At 33.4% G+C, this 17949-nt stretch overlaps 1 protein-coding gene across 15 annotated transcripts in view; it reads right to left on the bottom strand.

The window, feature by feature from the left end:
* ARB2A (ARB2 cotranscriptional regulator A) overlaps positions 1-17949 on the bottom strand; it is a 214648-nt gene that overhangs the window by 137686 nt on the left and 59013 nt on the right. For all 15 annotated transcript variants that reach the window (XM_026719069.2, XM_087927054.1, XM_026719086.2 and 12 more), the window contains one exon: positions 7191-7409. In XM_026719069.2, coding sequence (XP_026574854.1) covers positions 7191-7409 — 219 coding nt within the window. The remainder of the gene's footprint in view (positions 1-7190; positions 7410-17949) is intronic.

Genomic DNA, 17949 nt, shown 5'->3' with positions numbered 1-17949 from the left:
CAGGTAGATAGGTAGGAAGGTAGGTAAGTAGGTAGACAATCAGATTTCATAATATCTAAGCATCCCTTCCACCAGTAGCAATCTTATTGTGGAAAAATAAAGTCTTACACGCTTTCTTAAAAATCCAGAAAGTTAGGGGTAATTCATGGCCTCTTAGGTGATTTTTTTCAGAGAAATTTCTTCACCAGGTTCCTTGATGTATTCAACAATGGCAAAGATTCTAATGTACTGCCTTCATTGGAAAAGTTCTTTAAAAATTTGGGAGATATTTAGAGAAATATGTGCCTTGAAAATAGCCCATGTTGAGCTATATAATACAGATAAACACCAGGAGCTGACAACAGGAAATGTTTTATGACATTCGGTATTGTCTTATAAAATGTTTTATAAAATTTGTAAAATCTGAATTCCACGGAAGTCATGAATCCTGGATTTTGGATGCATTCTGTAAGTTAGCCCATTTGAGGTGACTTAGTTCAAAAATTGTTGCTCTACAATGTACCATTGCACCCAGTGAAAAATTACACTTAAAACAATTTAATTTTAGTAGTATGTAGACAGCTAGCAATTTATGATACTGAATTTGGTCTACCTTCTGAGTTGTCTTCAAAGGTAACACCAGGTAGACTATGCTACAATAGTCTATCTGTGAGTTGGAAAGGACATGAATTATTCCTGGTCCCAAAGACTTGCAATAGGCAGCAGTCAAAGCTCAACAAAGGCTCAGTTGGCCATAGCCTCTATCTATATACTCAGAGTATTTGCATCAAGACAAACTCCTTGTGTGTCCAATCACACTTGGCCAATAAAGAATTCTATTCTATTCTATTCTATTCTATTCTATTCTATTCTATTCTATTCTATTCTATTCTATTCTATTCTATTCTATTCTATTCATTTGTCAATAAATAAACAGTATATATCAGGCTAGTTAAATGAAATAGTCACATCAATATATTGTGTAAATGTGATAAACGAAGGTACCTTTCTACAGATATGGAACAAAATATTGTGTTGCTGCCCTAAGTGCTGGTTTAATGTCATGGTTCTGAGTAATGCTCCCAACCAATTCAAGACTCTGAGGCCTTTGCTTTCACAAAAATCCTGTTTATTCGGTACATCATATCAGCACGGTCAGAGATGAAACCAACACTGAATAATTCTTACGTTCTTGATATGATTAAATAGATTTAAACAGATAATCAGAGTTGGAAGGGACTTTATAGGTCATCTAGTCCAGCCCCCTGCCCAAGCGAGAGAACCTACACCATTTCTGACAAATGGCAGTCAAATCTCTTCTTGAAAGTCTCAAGTGATGACACTCCCACAACTTCCAAGGGCAAGCTGTTCCATTGGTTGATTGTTCTCACTGTCAGAAAGTTTCTCCTTATTTCCAGATTAAATCTCTCCTTGTACAGTTTCCATCCATTGTACCTTGTCTGGCCTACAGGCGCTTTAGAAAATAGCTTGACCCCTTCCTCTCTGTGGCAGCTCCTCAAATATTGGAAGACTGCTATCATGTCTCCCCTGGTTCTTCTCTTCACTAGACTAGCCATGCCCAGTGCCTGTAACTGTTCTTCATATGTTTTAGCCTCCAGTCGCCTAATCATCCTGGTTGCTCTTATCTGTACTTTTTCCAGTCTCAACATCTTTTTATAATGTGGTGACCAAAACTGGATGCAGTACTCTAGGTGTGGTCTTACTAAGGCTTTATAGAGTGGTATTAGTTCCTCACTTGATCTCAATTGTATCCCTCTATTAATGCAATTTAGGATTGCTTTAGCTTTTTTGGTTGCTGTTGCATACTGCTGGCTCATATTTAGCTGGTTGTCCAATAAGACTCCAAGATCCCACTTACAGTTACTGCTAGTGAGCCTGGTTTCACCCAGTCTATATGTATACTTTTGGTTTTTCTTGCCTAAGTGTAGAACTTTACTTTTCTCTACATTGAATTTCATTTTATTAGATATGGCCCAGTGTTCTAGTCTGTCAAGATCCATCTGGATCTTGAGCCTATCTTCTTGGGTGTTAGCTATTCCTGCCAGCTTACAAATCTACAAATTTGGTAAGTTCCCCTTCTATTCCCTCATTTAAGTTGCTAATGAAGATATTGAAGAGTACTGGGCCTAAGACAGAACCTTGTGGCACCCCACTGCTTATTTCCCTCCATGTAGACTTAGACCCATTAAGGACTACTCGTTGAGTACAGTTTGTCAGCCAGTTGCGAGTTCATCTAGTGGTGGTGCTATCTATTCCACTTTTTTCTAGTTTACTAAGAAGTAGGTTGTGATCTACTTTGTTGAGTGCATTCTAAATATATGAAAGAAATCTAAATATATTATGTCCATAGTATTTCGCTGATCTACTAATTTAGTCACTATGTTGAAGAATGAAATAATATTGGTTTGACATGATCTGTTTTTAACAAACCCGGGCTGACTGCTAGTTATTTCTTTACTTGTTTCTAGATGTTGGCAGACCTGTTTTTTTTATTATCTTTTCCAGTATCTTCCGGGTTATTGATGTTAGGCTGATTGTTCTATAGTTTCCTGGGTCTGTTTTTTTCCCTTTTTTTGAAGATGGGAACCACATCAGCTATTTTCCAGTTCTCTGGTAATTCCCCGGTGCTCCAGAATTTTTGAAAGATATGATGCAGTGGTTCTGAGATTACCTCTGCCAGCTCCTTTAAAACTCTGGGAGTTTCCCAGAGGCCCTGGTGATTTATGTTCATCAAAATCAAACAGGTGTTCTCTTACTATATTTTTTGTTTATTTTAATTTTTATTTCTGCTCTATCTTTTACAGTTATGTTTTTGGTGGGTTGAGTTATAGGTTTTTTTGCATGAAGACTGATGCAAAGAATGAGCTAAGCAGTTCTGCTTTCTCTGTTGCCTGTTACTTCCTTGCCGTTTTCTCTCTTTAGTGGACCAACTGTTTCCTTGGTTTTTTTCTTGTTATTTATATGTTGGAAGAAACTTTTTTTATTATCTTTGACTTTTGTTGCAAGTCTTTGTCCATTCTGAACCTTTGCTTTCCTGACTTCGTCTTTACAGATTCTGGCTATCTGCTAATATTCTGCCTTAGTTGTATGTACCTCTTTCCATTTTTTGTACTTGTCATTTTTTTCTTTCAATTTGCCAGAGAATAGAATAGATACTGTCCATCCCTCTTGTATCACGGATCATGTTAGCCAACCAAACAGGTGATGGACTTCTCGGCACTCCCTCCAGCTATTGCTTGGGCACACTGATTTTAAGTATTATGGACTTCTGAGATGCAACCGTTTCATTTTACAGATTTTTACTTTCATTCTACCTATTGTCACTTTCAGTTTACAAAGAGATTTCTCTTGATTGTCCCCTCAAGGCTTTTACATTAATTGGTATTTTATTTATCAATATACAATGATAAAGGAAATTTATTTTATTCACTTTAAAATGGCAACTATTTAATTCCTGATCAAGCATATAACCAGCAAGTAGAAAATAAAGTACAATAACTTCCAAACCTGTTTGCAAGGTCTCAGCTAAATTTTCTGGATGCTTGGGATGGCATAGGCCGGCTAGGTTCTAGGCTCTCCAATACATGGCTAGATGCAAATTAACTCTAGCTGTATAAGCTGCTTATACAGTAGATATATGTTTTTATCATGAAGTTCCAATTCCTTCCTAAAACCCACTACAGTTTAATTTTAGCAGTTCTTTATCTCATCCTTGTCACATTTTATTTTTCCCCTGAATTTGATCCTGAAGTTGATTATTACCTGTCCGTCATGAAAAACTCTTGTCTCTCAAATTAATCTCTACAATAACATTTTACCAGTTTCCTTAATTTTATTTTTGTTTCTTCTCTAGTTTATATTTAGTACATGTTTAAAGCTCATTTTTAAGCAGTCTTCCAAGAATGCAGCCCATTTAATGCTTTGAAGATTTTTTTTTTGTATATGCTAACGTATTTTAAAAACTGTCTTCTCTGAATATGTTGCACAATCCTATTCTCTATAAATGTGTTTGTTTTAATGTCACATTTAATGTCACAATTTTGAAAAGAATCTATCATTCTAGGAATTAGCTTTGGTTTGTCAAGAACACATTATGCCAAACTAGCTTAATTTCTTTTCATTACAGAATTGATTAATTTGGTAGACTGAAGGAATGCTATGAATGTAATACGCCTTGATCTCAATAAAGAATTTGGCAAGTTTCACACGTTTTAAGAAGAGATTGGGCAACCATTTGTCTGAAATGGCGTAAGGTTTCTGCCTGAGCAGGTGGCTGGACTAGAAGACCTCTAAGGTTCATTCTATTCTATTCTATTCTATTCTATTCTACTCTACTCTACTCTACTCTACTCTACTGTATTCATACTGTTGTGGAGAAAATGCATATATGTGTAAGATGCTGTCACCCAGGAAATTTGCTACTGCTTGAATAACCATACCAAGCATGTTCATAAGTACTTCTGCATTGTCCTGGAAGGAAGGATCAAGCTACCATCCTTGGCCCAGTGTTATTCAATAAATTAAACAAGTCTTATATCAGGCGTATCTAACTTTTTGGCTTTCCTTTAGTGCAGGGAGTGAAGAATTGTCTGGGGCTGCATATAAAATATATAACATAATGCATATAAATATGCATAATTTACAATCTTGTGGGGCCATTACTAGCTGTCCAGGGTTGCATGCAGCCCTGGGGTCGTGAGTTGTATATACTTTTCTAATGTTCTTTGAAGGTTTGGGCTTAAAATTATTTTACATTTGTAAATGCCTGAACAATACAGTCTAATTCTAAATAAAACTTGTAATAAAACTCAAAAGGAAAATTAAATAGCACCATTCAACAGTTTAATAATTTGATGAAATTCTTCCTATAAATTCTAATATACTTTCAGTGAACACTGAAGTTTCTAGAGAACCTCTAAAGCAGATCTTTGAGGGCACAAGAAATACAGTAGGAGGAAGAACAATAAAATTCATGTTATGTAGTATTTTGACAATAAAAAGTTATATTAAAATACAGCGATTAAAGTACAAAGAACTATGTTGGCTGATCCTTGAGCTATAGATTTTAATGCTGGTTCACTTTTTAAAAAGTATTTTTGACAGTGAGGATGTTTAAAAATCTGCTATTTGCCACAGAAATAATTTCTTCAAAAAAAGAGAAAATGAACAAACATTTTGAACTAAGCAAATCTTCACATTTCCTCATGTTCAGCAATGAATAAAACATTAAGTATTTACTAGATTGGGTTCTATGTGAATGGGAGAAATGTTCTCCAGAATGTGCAGCAGCAACCTCTTGTGGTCTGAATAAAGCAATGTATCCATAAGAACAGGAATGAATATGAATATATTACATGCATAATATCTTAGTTAAAAGATCATATGTGAAATATTTTTCTTGTATAGAAAATATCTGAAGTATATGTTTGCCTCACTAATGTAGAATTTTATGAAACATAACTTTTTTCTTTGACTACTAAACGCAATTGGCATGTATTTCAAACAAAAGATATCTTAACACATAATATATAAGGAATCTTTTCTACCATATTGTGTCAGATGAAGTTTATTGCAGGGACCAAATCTCTTCAACAGATTGTAGTATACAGTACATTGGCAAAGTACATTGTCATAGTTTAAAAAAATTTACAGCCTGAAACAATAAGTACTTTGATCATACAAGCTTTGCTCTTAAAGCTTTAGAAGGTATATGTTATTTGTTATTTATATTCTTTTTACAGAAAAAGTCTTGTTAGATACTTTAGTGTACTTTAGTGTAATGGTTAGTGTACTTTAGTGTAATGTAAATATGATTATGGAATGTTATTTTATTAATATGGAATTCTGAATAAAGAACATGACAGCTGCTATGTGTATACAGTTAGTAAGCAGATTTTTCTCACATGAGATTAATCTTTGAGCTGCCTTGTCATAAATACATATAATAACTAACATAATTTTTTTTCTTTTTTTAACTACTATGGCAGTAGGTTTGTGGGACATGCCAAACTCTTAGGCTGTTATTTATCTAATAGGAATTGGCAGAAATCAGCAATTGTTTAATATCTACTAAATATATCACCTATTCTCTGCAGGACCTAATACTATAGAAAATTGCTTCTGGCAAATTTACAAAGCCCCCAATGGTCCTTTCAAAAAAGAAAGCTTTTCTAAGAGTAGAATTGACTGGTGAATAATTTATTATATAATGTATTTGTCAAAAATAGATGAAAGAAAAACATTTCCACTTATTTTTAAATGCAAATATTGTATTCTTGGACTTTTTGTCCAATCCTCATTCATTCATTCCCCATATAGTTTTCATTTAAAAAAATATGCATTGTAAACTTAACCACTAAGCTATATTAGCTCAATGCATTACTTCATTCAGTGAAATAATTAACACATGTCAAAACTTTAAAGATTATCCCCTCCCTGCCAACCGACATTGTTCAACAACTATCCAATGGTAAAAAATTCTGAAAATATAGTGTATCATAGGTATATAAAGCAGAATGTGTCAAAGCATGAATAATATTATTTGTACCTTTGAAGAATTAAAAATTCTTGGGTGGTATTGATACAACAATCCTATGTAGCTAGTATTACAAACTGAAAAGGTTCATTGATTAAGAAAAGGCAAGGCCAAAGAACAGAATTTCTCTACTGCTTTGTTCTTAAATGATTCTGGCTTAAGCATTTATTAAGATATTAGTAACTATCTTTATCTTTCTTCAGACATGCCCAAATAGAAACAATATATTACAAGTCAATGATATAATCATATAAGATGAAAATCAGCTTTTTGTCCACTGTGTTATTATTTACCAGACAAATAAATTAAAATATAGAGATTTATGTTACTCTTTTCCCCAAAAACCTATTCCCATAATACTTCGTGAACTTGTAAACAAAGTTATGTTTTAAAAGATTTTTAAATAAATATGTCTACTTAAAAAAACCATTGTATACATTATATTTCACATCACTATTTTTGGAATGATACTTCAAGCTTCTCTTTGAAATTAAACACATTTTAATATATATTTTCATTTTTAGAGATAAATAATTAAAGGAAATAATTTCTTAGTTTTAGTAACATTTTAAAACATAATATTAAAAATGCAAATAAGTAAAAACAAAACTGTTTTTTGTTCTTCAATATCAAAACAAAACAAAGACCAACTTACTCTAATAAAGACTTGCATCGTTTCCTTTTCTTTTTGTGGATTTCGGTACTTCTCATAGAAGTCTCTTCGCTTCTTTGTATCTTTCGGAATTTTATCTTTTCTCTCTTTTTTTTCTGCAGGTTCATCTGAACTATCTGGAGATGGCTGTTCTTGAGCTTTTGTCTTTTCAACCTCAATATAATTCTCATTCGGATTCAGTATTATTATTCCATATCCTTCCTGTTCCAGATGAAAGGGAGGAAAAGGATTTATTGGTTCAAATGTACTGATTGAAGTGATTTTCACAGCACTAATAAAGGAAGTAGTAGTTGCATTTTTTTTATCTTTGTGTCCAAATTTACAATGACCCCTTTTGTTTATTTGTTTGCTTTGCTCTTTACATTTTTACAGTGATTTACGCAGTTCATCAAGAAATTGTAAAATAGCTTCTCCATACTAGATTCCAAAATTACCAACTTAATGCTTAATTAATAAAAGGTTACATGTAGGTTGCTTAAATCCTATTGATTGCAAAAGGATTTAGCAGACATAAGCACTTTTATTGGAATTAAAAATGCACTTAAAGGCTTCAAAGGAAAAATATTAGATTCTTCTCATAGAATATAAATTATAAATCAACAAGAAACATAAAGGGAAAAGTCTAAAATTTGAGACATTTTGTTTATATCAAAGAAAATAATCCTCATTAAAGAAAGTAAGAGAAGTCAAATCTACATAAACCAAATCCAGTTGTCAACATTTCAAAATTTCTTTATAACTTTTTGGAGAAAAACTATATTAAAATAAAATAAATTTTTATCTACTTAAAGTAAAATATTCCCTTGAATAAAAGAAGTCCACCTATGTAGATGATCAATGCTAAGTAAATCTTTGACAATAACAAAAGATACTTTATTTGGTGTTGCTTTATTCTAATCTGTGTAGCTATTCAAAAACCTTGTAATGCATTGTTATAACTGTCAGGTAGACAGATTGTCACTTGGTGCTTTTCTACAGTTGGACACACTCGACTAGCTATTAAAATCACATTTGAAGAAAGTTCTTACTCTTCCTTGTGCCTGTACAAGTTTTCACGCCCTTCTCAAATTTCTACTATACCTTCTCCTCCCACCAAAACTAAGTTAAAGAACACTGTTGCACTCTGTTAAGCAGGGTGAATTAGAGGCATTCAGTTCACTGTCTATGGTATAAGGGAACATGGTAAAAAGGTCACCATAGGTCAAAGAGAAAATTGCCGCCTTCTAGATTCTGTACCATGAGTAAGTGATCTCCTGTCATTTTTTCCTCCTGTCATTTTTTCTCCAGTTTTCTTTTCAGCACAAACCCCATATACTACTGTATGCTTTTAGAAAAGATTAATGTATTAAATTAATATCTTTACTACAGTTTCTATATAAATAAACTGAATTGAAATTTATATTAAAATCAGGATTGGGACTTTTCTTTTTTAAAAATATAATAAATACATTGAAAAACAGATTCCTGTCTTCATGATTACTAATAACAAAACATTCTGAAGAGACTATTTTTCTAACTGTTTTATATAATTTCTCCCCGCACCCTAAAAAAAATCTTGTACATTATGCATTATGTAGTGTCTTAGTTTGCTGTCCCATTTGTGATTTGAAGTTTTTTTCTTCTTTGAAGATAGGCCTTATATTGATTCATGTTATGTTCTATACAATGCAAGATGTAAAATTCATGTATTTGTTATTATTTTACAGGTATTACTGAAACTGAAACCACGTTCATTTTTTGCTACTCTCAAAAAAACCACAGACACACATAAATCATCAAAGAAGTAAAATTTGTCTAAGTTATTGATTATGTAACTGAAAATTACATGACTCATTTGTCCAATTTTATGAGGACATAATATCAATTTTTCACAGACACATCAACAGATGAAAAATGAATCCATTTAAAAATCTCAGCTACATAAATAAATTAAAGGATTTTTACCGATTAAGCTTAAATAGTACAAACCATCCTTTGGCATGGTTTAAAAACTTTTTTTAACATATTGTATTTATTAAAGTAAAGACATAATTAAAATAGTAATATTTCAGGAATCTATATAAGATGTTTTATGGGTATTTTTAAAAGGTTTATGATGATCCTTGTTTTGCTTAGCTGACATTATGTCATACTTTTCAGTCACTTCCCCCAAATAATATGAGGAAAAATAGGCACAAGAAAGAGGATAATGAATAATAGACATTGAACTGATGAACAGAGGTAGAAATACAATATAATATATATAACTGGAATGGAATTTAACCTCTATCAGAGTTGCTAAAGTGAGACCAACCTAGCATTATCATAAATTAATTTTGCTTTTGACAATATGACCTTGTTTCCTTTTCACCTTAAAAAGATTAAAATATTTTAAAAATTCATCAGAATGTATTTAAATTTTAACCTGCATTCTATATTAATGAGGCTTTTAAAATAAGCTAAATTTTTATGTCAAAATGACAGGCAACTAATTTTGGGACATCATCATTACATACAGAATGTAGAGACCAACTTAAACAAAGACTTAAGCAGTCACAATTTATACATCACATCGACACATTTATATTTTGTTTAAAATAAGTCTTAAAACCTATAACATACATTTTACAAATTTAAACCATACAATTGATATGATTTCTAACATTCACTTCCCTAGATATGCATGCCTATTTAACTCTAATCAACTAATTAATAATTTGCCTTCAAAATAAATGGTCTAATTGAAGTACTAAATGTAAAAAATATATCTGAAATGAAATACATCTACAATATAATACATTACAAATTTTTGAAGTTAAATGTTTTCAGAGATTTGTAGGATAAGCATTCAGCTGGGTGCAGAATACATTATTCAACAAGTTTCAAGTTCATCTTCACAACTATCAGGCAAAATTAAATGAGAGTTTATAACTAGTCTCTACTAAAATTAGTCTTCAATAACTTTTGAATTCTTCAATTGGATAATGAATTTTATATCATTCAACCATTCCAAAAAACTATCCAGTAAGATTATACTACATACTATAAAATTATAACTTTATGATTCCAAAATCTATTGGGTTTTTTCTAACAGGTTAAAATTCCTGTCAATTATTTCAGAAACCATTTAAAGGATGGACTTCATTTCTAATCTTATACATCTGCTTATTTATTCATATTGATTAAATTATAAGCAAGCTTAGAGAAATGTTGAAAAGTACTTATAATACCAAGTCTTTTTGTATCTTAGATCACAGGAAATTCATGAGTATTCTTGGTAGTCAAACATGGTATCAATACGAAAAAAAATTCTAATAACATCTATGGGATGTTTCTACTACTGTGTACAGGTACAACACCCTTATAGAATAAAATATAGAGAGCAACAGCAAAAAAAAGTTTGAGATGTATTCTGGGACACAAGAAGGCCCTTGTGTCTGCTGAAATGAATAATGAGCTATAAAGCGTTCAGCCCAGCATATTAATCCACTAGGATAGCCCGCTGTATATGATCAGAGAGGTCAGAGCCTAGAGTGGAATATATTGACCTATGTGTCTATCTTTCTGGCTTGTAAGTAAAAATGTGTAACACATAATTTTGTTGAGCTTTATCAATCTGATTTAAAAAAAAACAAAAAAACCAACCCCTATTTAAAATGCTTGAAGCAGAATCAAGTTAGTTCTGCAGGGAAAGGACTCTTAGAACTTTAGATCAGTAACCTAGATCTACTGTACGCATGTTTAAAATGGTTACAAGAATGACTATTCATTGTTTTTAAAGATGTATGATCTGTTTATTTCTGATCTTTTTCATGAGAAGAGTATCTATGTGTCACTGTTGCAACAACCTAGATGCAACAGTAGGATGAGGTCATGACAACCAATCAGAAGTCACTAGTGAAGCGTAAAAGTAAACATAGCTGTTGGAGATGCAGCTCAGCTTGAAAAATGCCCCCTCTATTATTTGAGCAATTTTCTCAAGACGTGACCTGAGACTGAAATGCCTAAAATGTCAGTTGACTTCTTTTTGTATTTGCACCCAATGTGCATTTTGGCAACTGCACCCTGCTAACATTTTGTAATATTTCCATCCCAGTTACACCACATCTCTTAGACTCCAGCATTCCACTGCTGTGTCCAAGTGAATAAAAATGCTATATTACTGCCAAACTTTATATTGCTCCACAAAGTTTCCAACTTAAAATAGCTCATCAAGTTAGGCAAGAAAAGAAAACATGCCACAAAAAGTTTTTAGGAGACCACCTGTTGTCTATTATTTTTACGTAGCACTTACTCATAAATCATAACACAGGGTAATTAATCAAGCTGTCAAAGAAAAGGTCAAAGGTTACACAGGGGAGTCAGAAGGTCATTCATGGGCTGATAGAGGTCAGGGTCACACCACATTCCTCATTATCAAGTTGGGATGAGAGACGACCCAAGCAAACAAAAGTGAAAGCAGATGGAGAAGTGAGTGGATAAAAAAGAAAGAAAACTTGACAAACAAAAAGAAAAGTGAAAGAAGAGTGTCAGCTGCCTTCAAATAAAGCATAGAATAGAATCAAAACACACTGGAATCTGCTCAGAAATGTTCTATGTAAAATAAAGAAACTATATTTTCATTTTAAAATGTCATATAATTTAGATGTTTTAATGGAAATAAACAGCATCACTAAGTGTTTTGACTATTTCATACAAATACCCAACAATTACAAGCAAATCAGATAAAGAAATTATGTTGAACATAATCAATCTTCCCCACCTCCGCACTCTGAGTATAGCCTATAGAATCATAATAAAATCTTTGTATTTGTATAAAAATAGTATTGAAATTATACTCTTCAAAACCACAAATGTTCATTAACGTAAAGCATCATAGAAGTCCTTCTGGATGACACAAGAGTTATAAAATATTCTATCATTACACTAACCTGAATTAGATGCAGAATAGTGTGCAAAATTAGCTGTCACCCTTTCCTCAAAATCTTTGCTAATCTCATTTTGAATGTTTGCAGCTTTATCAACACATGCATCAATGTCAGCTCCTTGGTTACTGAACCGCAGTACTTGGAAGAAGATATAATTAAAATGTTTTGGCACAGAAAAGGTGAAATTGTATCTTCCCGTATTCCCCAAGGACTCTGTAAAACATGTAGGATATATTGACAAACACACACCCTTGTCTAGAGCCCTGACATTCCAGGTCACCAACTGCTATTTATTTCAGAACATTTGCACTTACCCATACAATCACCTGCTGTGTTACTAACTTTTAATGGCTGTTGAAAATTTAAAAGTAAACAAAAAAAGTTTCAGTGCCTGATAACTACTTAAATGTATTAAATGTCTCAGTTATCTGGATTTTTGGTTTTATTTTTCCTTTTTATTGTAAATACTTATACATTTAATTTGCTATAAATTTTATATATAATGAAACTTTCTCAAATACAATAAATCAGATAAGATACTGCCACAGCATGTACACAATTATAAAATTCATATTAAAAACAATGTTTTGTTATGAATTATTATCATACTTTATAAAAAAGACAAGATCTGAGAACTCTGAATCTTTTTAAAGTCATTTAAATAAATTCCAGCCAACTTTAATTTTAATTTCTACTACATGGGCAAAATAAAACGAATGAAAAGATACATGCTGTCAGTTTGAATAGGAATAATCTCATAGCATACAGCATGCTACTGTAATAATTAAGAAGTTTAATTTTATTGGTCTGTGACATCAATTGGATTAAAAATAAAATATAGCTTAACTGCTATTACATTTTTAGAATTGGATATAAAAATACCAAGTTAGTATAGCTTTATAAAACATGAAGATTTAGAGGTACAATGTTTTAAAAACATAAAACATGGCATATTTTAAAATAAACAATAATGCATTGATTAATAAATAAGATTGGTTTTCCTTAATCTCAAGATAGCTACATATTTACCCATTATAGAATATATTGAGTGCCTAATTTTGAGCAACGGGTCAAGTACAGCAGATATTCAAGGAAAACATTACTGTCTATTAAATACTAATATACAACATTTATTATAAAGATTATGATGTTTCTTGCTATAAATATGAAGTTCCTCACTTTATCTCTTCTACCATTGTTCCTGAAATGGCCTTAGACAAGCTCATTACAATACAAAAACTTTACTTTGATCTTTGGCCAGCATAATACCACTGTTTTTCATTCAGCCTTAAGCCTTAGCCTTAGCCTTCAACTTTGGAACAATGTAAGCAATATTATGTTTGAAATTTCTTGAATGCTAAATTTCAAGCTCAAAAAGCTCAGTTGACCTTAAGGATGTGTTGTGATACTATTCCCAGCATCCAGAATAATCAGAACAATGTTGAAACACTTCTAATAAGGTCAGGACAACACATTTTAAATTCAAAATGTTTCATGTTTGAAAAAGCTTGCATTTCTAAATGTAAGTACAGTATATTGCAATAGGACTGTACAACAATAGATTTATGGATATACAACAACTCAAACACTGCATGGATTATAAAGCTATTACTAGTTTTACAGAAAAGAAGCTATAAAGAATCATAGATTTGAATATAAATGTTTCATGGTCATAGAAACATATGTAAGAGTCATCCTCATAGTTCTAGCTTATTAATGGTTCCCTTGGTTAAAAAAAATATCTTTGGTTTCCATGCATTCACAAGCAGAAATTGGAACAAAGGTGAATTTTAGATGAATTCTAAGAATAATTTGAATATTTTTAATATGTGAAGTCACTTATACTAAATGACAAAAATGATATGTGATAGTTCAAAGGGTTTTCAGATAGTTGAAATAACTGAAGAAAGGAACTCCCTTACTAGTGTTGCAATTGCAAACTGTGACAAATACCGTGTTTCTCCAACAATACGACCCCCCCAATAGGAAGACCCAGCATGTTTTCTAGGCATAAAATGAAATTAAGCCCCTCCCCCCAAATATAGGCCTAGTTTAAAACATGCGAAATTGGGGGGAACTTGCCATTAGGAGTGTCCCGCGGGCAGCTATGCCTCACCATCAGCCCCTCCTAACAGCCAATTATGGTGAAGCACGGAGGGCTCCCTTACCCCTCCCTTACCCAGGTCAGCAGCCGCTTCTCAGGCCTCTGTAGCTTCGATGGTTCCCACCGGTGCGGGTGCCTCTCTCGCCAGCGCCGTCTCCAACTACAGTGTCTGAGTCGCTCCCGCTTTTCCCCCATCTCCATAACAACAGGAAAAAAAACATTTTGAGGTACTTGGGAACACCGCGTGCTGCATTTTGGTTTAATCCCAAGTGGCTGGGTGGGCGTGAGAAGAGCCAAGTGAGCGTCTCTGCTGCTGCTACCCTTGGTGCTCCAGCCTCGGGCTCTGCAAGTTTGCAAAAGTCCCCGTGCGCAGCCCATTCCTGCATTCCAAGCGCCCAGACTGAGCTGCAGCTGTCCCTCTCTCGCCAGCGTTGTCTCCAACAACAGTGGCAGCAGCAGCGGGAACCGTGGAAGCATTTCAGCTGCTTCTCGGGTGGGGGAGCTGCCTCCGAAACTTCCATGGTTCCCACTGCTGCTGCCGCTGTTATTGGAGACAGTGCTGGCAAGAGAGGAACAGCTGCAGCTTGGACTGGGCACTTGAATGCAGGAACGGACTGTGCACCTGGACTTTTGCAAACTTGCAGAGCCCGAGGCTGGAGCACCAAGGGTAGCAGCAGTAGAGATGCTCGCTTGGCTCTTCTCACGCCCACCCAGCCACTCGGGATTAAACCAAAACGCAGTGCGTAGCACTCCCAGGTACCTCAAAATGTTTTTTTCCCTGTTGTTACGGGGACGGGGAAAAGTGGGAGCGACTCAGATGCTCTTGTTGGAGACGGTGCTGGTGCACGGGGGGGGGGAAGAAATTAATTCACCCCCCAAAAGACGTCCTAGCCATTTTTTCGGGGCTCAAAAAAAAAAAAAAAAAAAAGGCCCGGCCTTATTTTGTGAGAAACACAGTACCTTTGTTGAGTATTATATAGCCAGCCAGTCGTTCTGCAGGATATTGTTTCTTCCTAGCATTTTCTGCTTATTCTTTTTTGATCAACTGAGCTTTGATCCATTGGTTACAACAGGAATTGACCAATCAGCTTGTCATCTGAATCTGATGTCATAGATTGGGAGATAATGATTGGCCCAAACTCACCCAGCTGGCTTTCATGTGTAAGATAGGACTAGAACTCATAGTCTCCTGGTTTCTAACCTGCTACCATATCCACCTCACACTAAACTGATTCATTTTTCCCCAGGATATGGTTGAGAAGTTTTAGCAGCTCGGTTCAAGCAAGTATATTCTGTGTTTTACTTTTTCCCAATTTGACATTAGGTATTCCATGATTCAGTGTTTTGCATGATTATTATTACTACTACTACTTTTTAAAAGTGACTTTGGTTGACTCAGTAGCAACTTTTCAGGACTGAAGAAACTTCTTGGATGGGAAGCAAAATGAGTTACCTTTTGAAAAGCACATTTGGGTTTTGGGGACTCACATTAGAAATAATAACTAGACCTTACAACAAAACAGATAGCATATTTTCACTATCTAATGGGAGAAATGCATCTTTTAAGGATGTCATCTCTCTTGTCCTCCTCTGGACATTATTTGGCTACTATTTTAGGATTTATCAGGCCATTCCCATCTATTTCTTGCAGTATTCGTGTTTTTTCAATCAATATTCCATGCATAGAAATATTGAATCTCGTTATTCGTGTTCTATTTTTCTAATAGATAGGTATTTTACAATACCAGGAATCATTCAAGACAAATTCTGTTATTTTACTTGGAAGCAGAGAGAAAACATTTGATTTCTAAAGTGATATTCGTTCATCTTAATTTAGTTTTAAAGGTAACAGTGCAATATCACCATGCTTAAGAAAAAGTCTGTTTCTCTGACAGGAAAAGCTAAAACAGTTACATTCCATGCATTGCCAGGCCTCTAAATCTTTATTCTAAAATTAAAAGACAATTCAACATAGTATCTGTATAGTTTTCTCAGCCACTATAATTTGAACATAACATTCCACAAATAGAATATAGACCCAGCTAGAGGCACTTTTCCTTAAATTTGCAAAGCTGTATGTTCTTGTGGTTATACATTGCTGATTCTTATATGATCATTCTGTTGTGTGATCTGTACAAGAATCAGAAAATGCATAGTCAGAAAGTTTAGTCTTGCACACTGTTGAGTTTGCTCACTTTCCTTTCTTTCTGATATCTGTTCTACATATCTCATATCCACAAGAGAGATCAGTGATAGAGATCAACTAAAAGGAGAAGAGAACAATACTAGCAACTGTTTGCACACACAAATACTGTCAGCATATACATTTTCACACAATCAGCACCTGCCCATTTGACACACATCAGCCCCTGCATCCCAATTTTGTTCATTGAGCTGCCCCAATTTGAACTAAGGGGGAAAGAATAAATCACACAGATTAGGCAAATCATAACGTCAAAACACATACACAGCCTTTCAGAGCAATATGCAATGATTGCATAACTAAATATTTCAAATTATAGTAATAAGTACAATTAGGTATCCTTTATGGGGGAAAAATAAAATAGGATTAAAGTAACAATTGTTTAACATTCAGTAACTATGCAGAAATCCATTAAATTTATATGAGTGTACTTAAAAGCTGCTGAAAGCTCTACATTAGGCTTATTATTTTTCCTAAGCAAATATAGCACCTGCACTCAGGACTCATATTAGATTCAGACTGTTTGCATGAATCCTCTAAACATATATTTTATTAAAATCAATATGGAGAATTATATTGCTTCATATTTATCTACTCATGTAAATCTAATACATTTTTCTTAAATGAAGTAGCATTATTATAGCCAATCACTAAAATTGAAAACCGACCTTCAGCATAAGAACAGGAATATGTTAATCCAAAGGCACACATAATGACTAATCAGTGTGACAAGGAAAATGTAGAAGTTCACCTCATCTCTATAAATATTAAATAATATAATAAGCTAATAATAATTAAATCAGTTACTGTATGTAACCGTTTATGAAATTATTAGTTTTTCAAATTAATACATTTGTTGATACACATTGTGATTAAGGAAAGAGTAGGTCTAACAAGCATAGATTATGAAGATTTTTCATAGTTGTGTTTTGAATACAACTTTAAATTCATATTGAATTCCCTGATATCTACACAAATCTAAAGAGACATCTATGTATAGAATAGTTATTGAACTGATAGTCCATCTTTTCTCTAAGAACAACTTGGGGATCACCTCTCACCAAACATCTTGTCAGTCACACAATTTTTCACTTGGATCTCTCTCACCATAGAGTGTCCCTTGTGGACTTTATGGTTCAGTACCAACTTTAAACTGGGTCTCTCCAATCCTAGTCTAATATTCTAACAGTTTGCTTTCTAATTATCTGTGGAAAATAATTTTCATTAGTAAGACTAATCCTTGTTGAAATTGATTTTTAAAGACTTTCAACAGAAGATTATCAGTTACAATATAAAGTATATTAAGTATAAAAATCACACATAAAAAATAACCTTTCATTTACATTTTGTCCTGTCCATATTTAGCTTGATTTCACATAAAATATAAAGTATATACCCAACATTTTAAAACTGGCAGGATATATTAATAGGGTTGGACATATACTGACTTCTATATACTTGTGTGTTTATATCCCTAAAATGTTATTTTTAGTGTTTATGTGTGTGAATAAGAGACTAAAAATAATC

This window comes from Pseudonaja textilis, chromosome 2 (assembly GCF_049901715.1).
Source record: "Pseudonaja textilis isolate UNSWEBS1 chromosome 2, rPseTex1.2, whole genome shotgun sequence".
Classification (NCBI taxonomy): domain Eukaryota; kingdom Metazoa; phylum Chordata; class Lepidosauria; order Squamata; family Elapidae; genus Pseudonaja; species Pseudonaja textilis.
The sequence above is the reverse complement of the archived record's forward strand: the minus strand, read 5'-3'. Positions and strand labels throughout refer to the sequence as shown.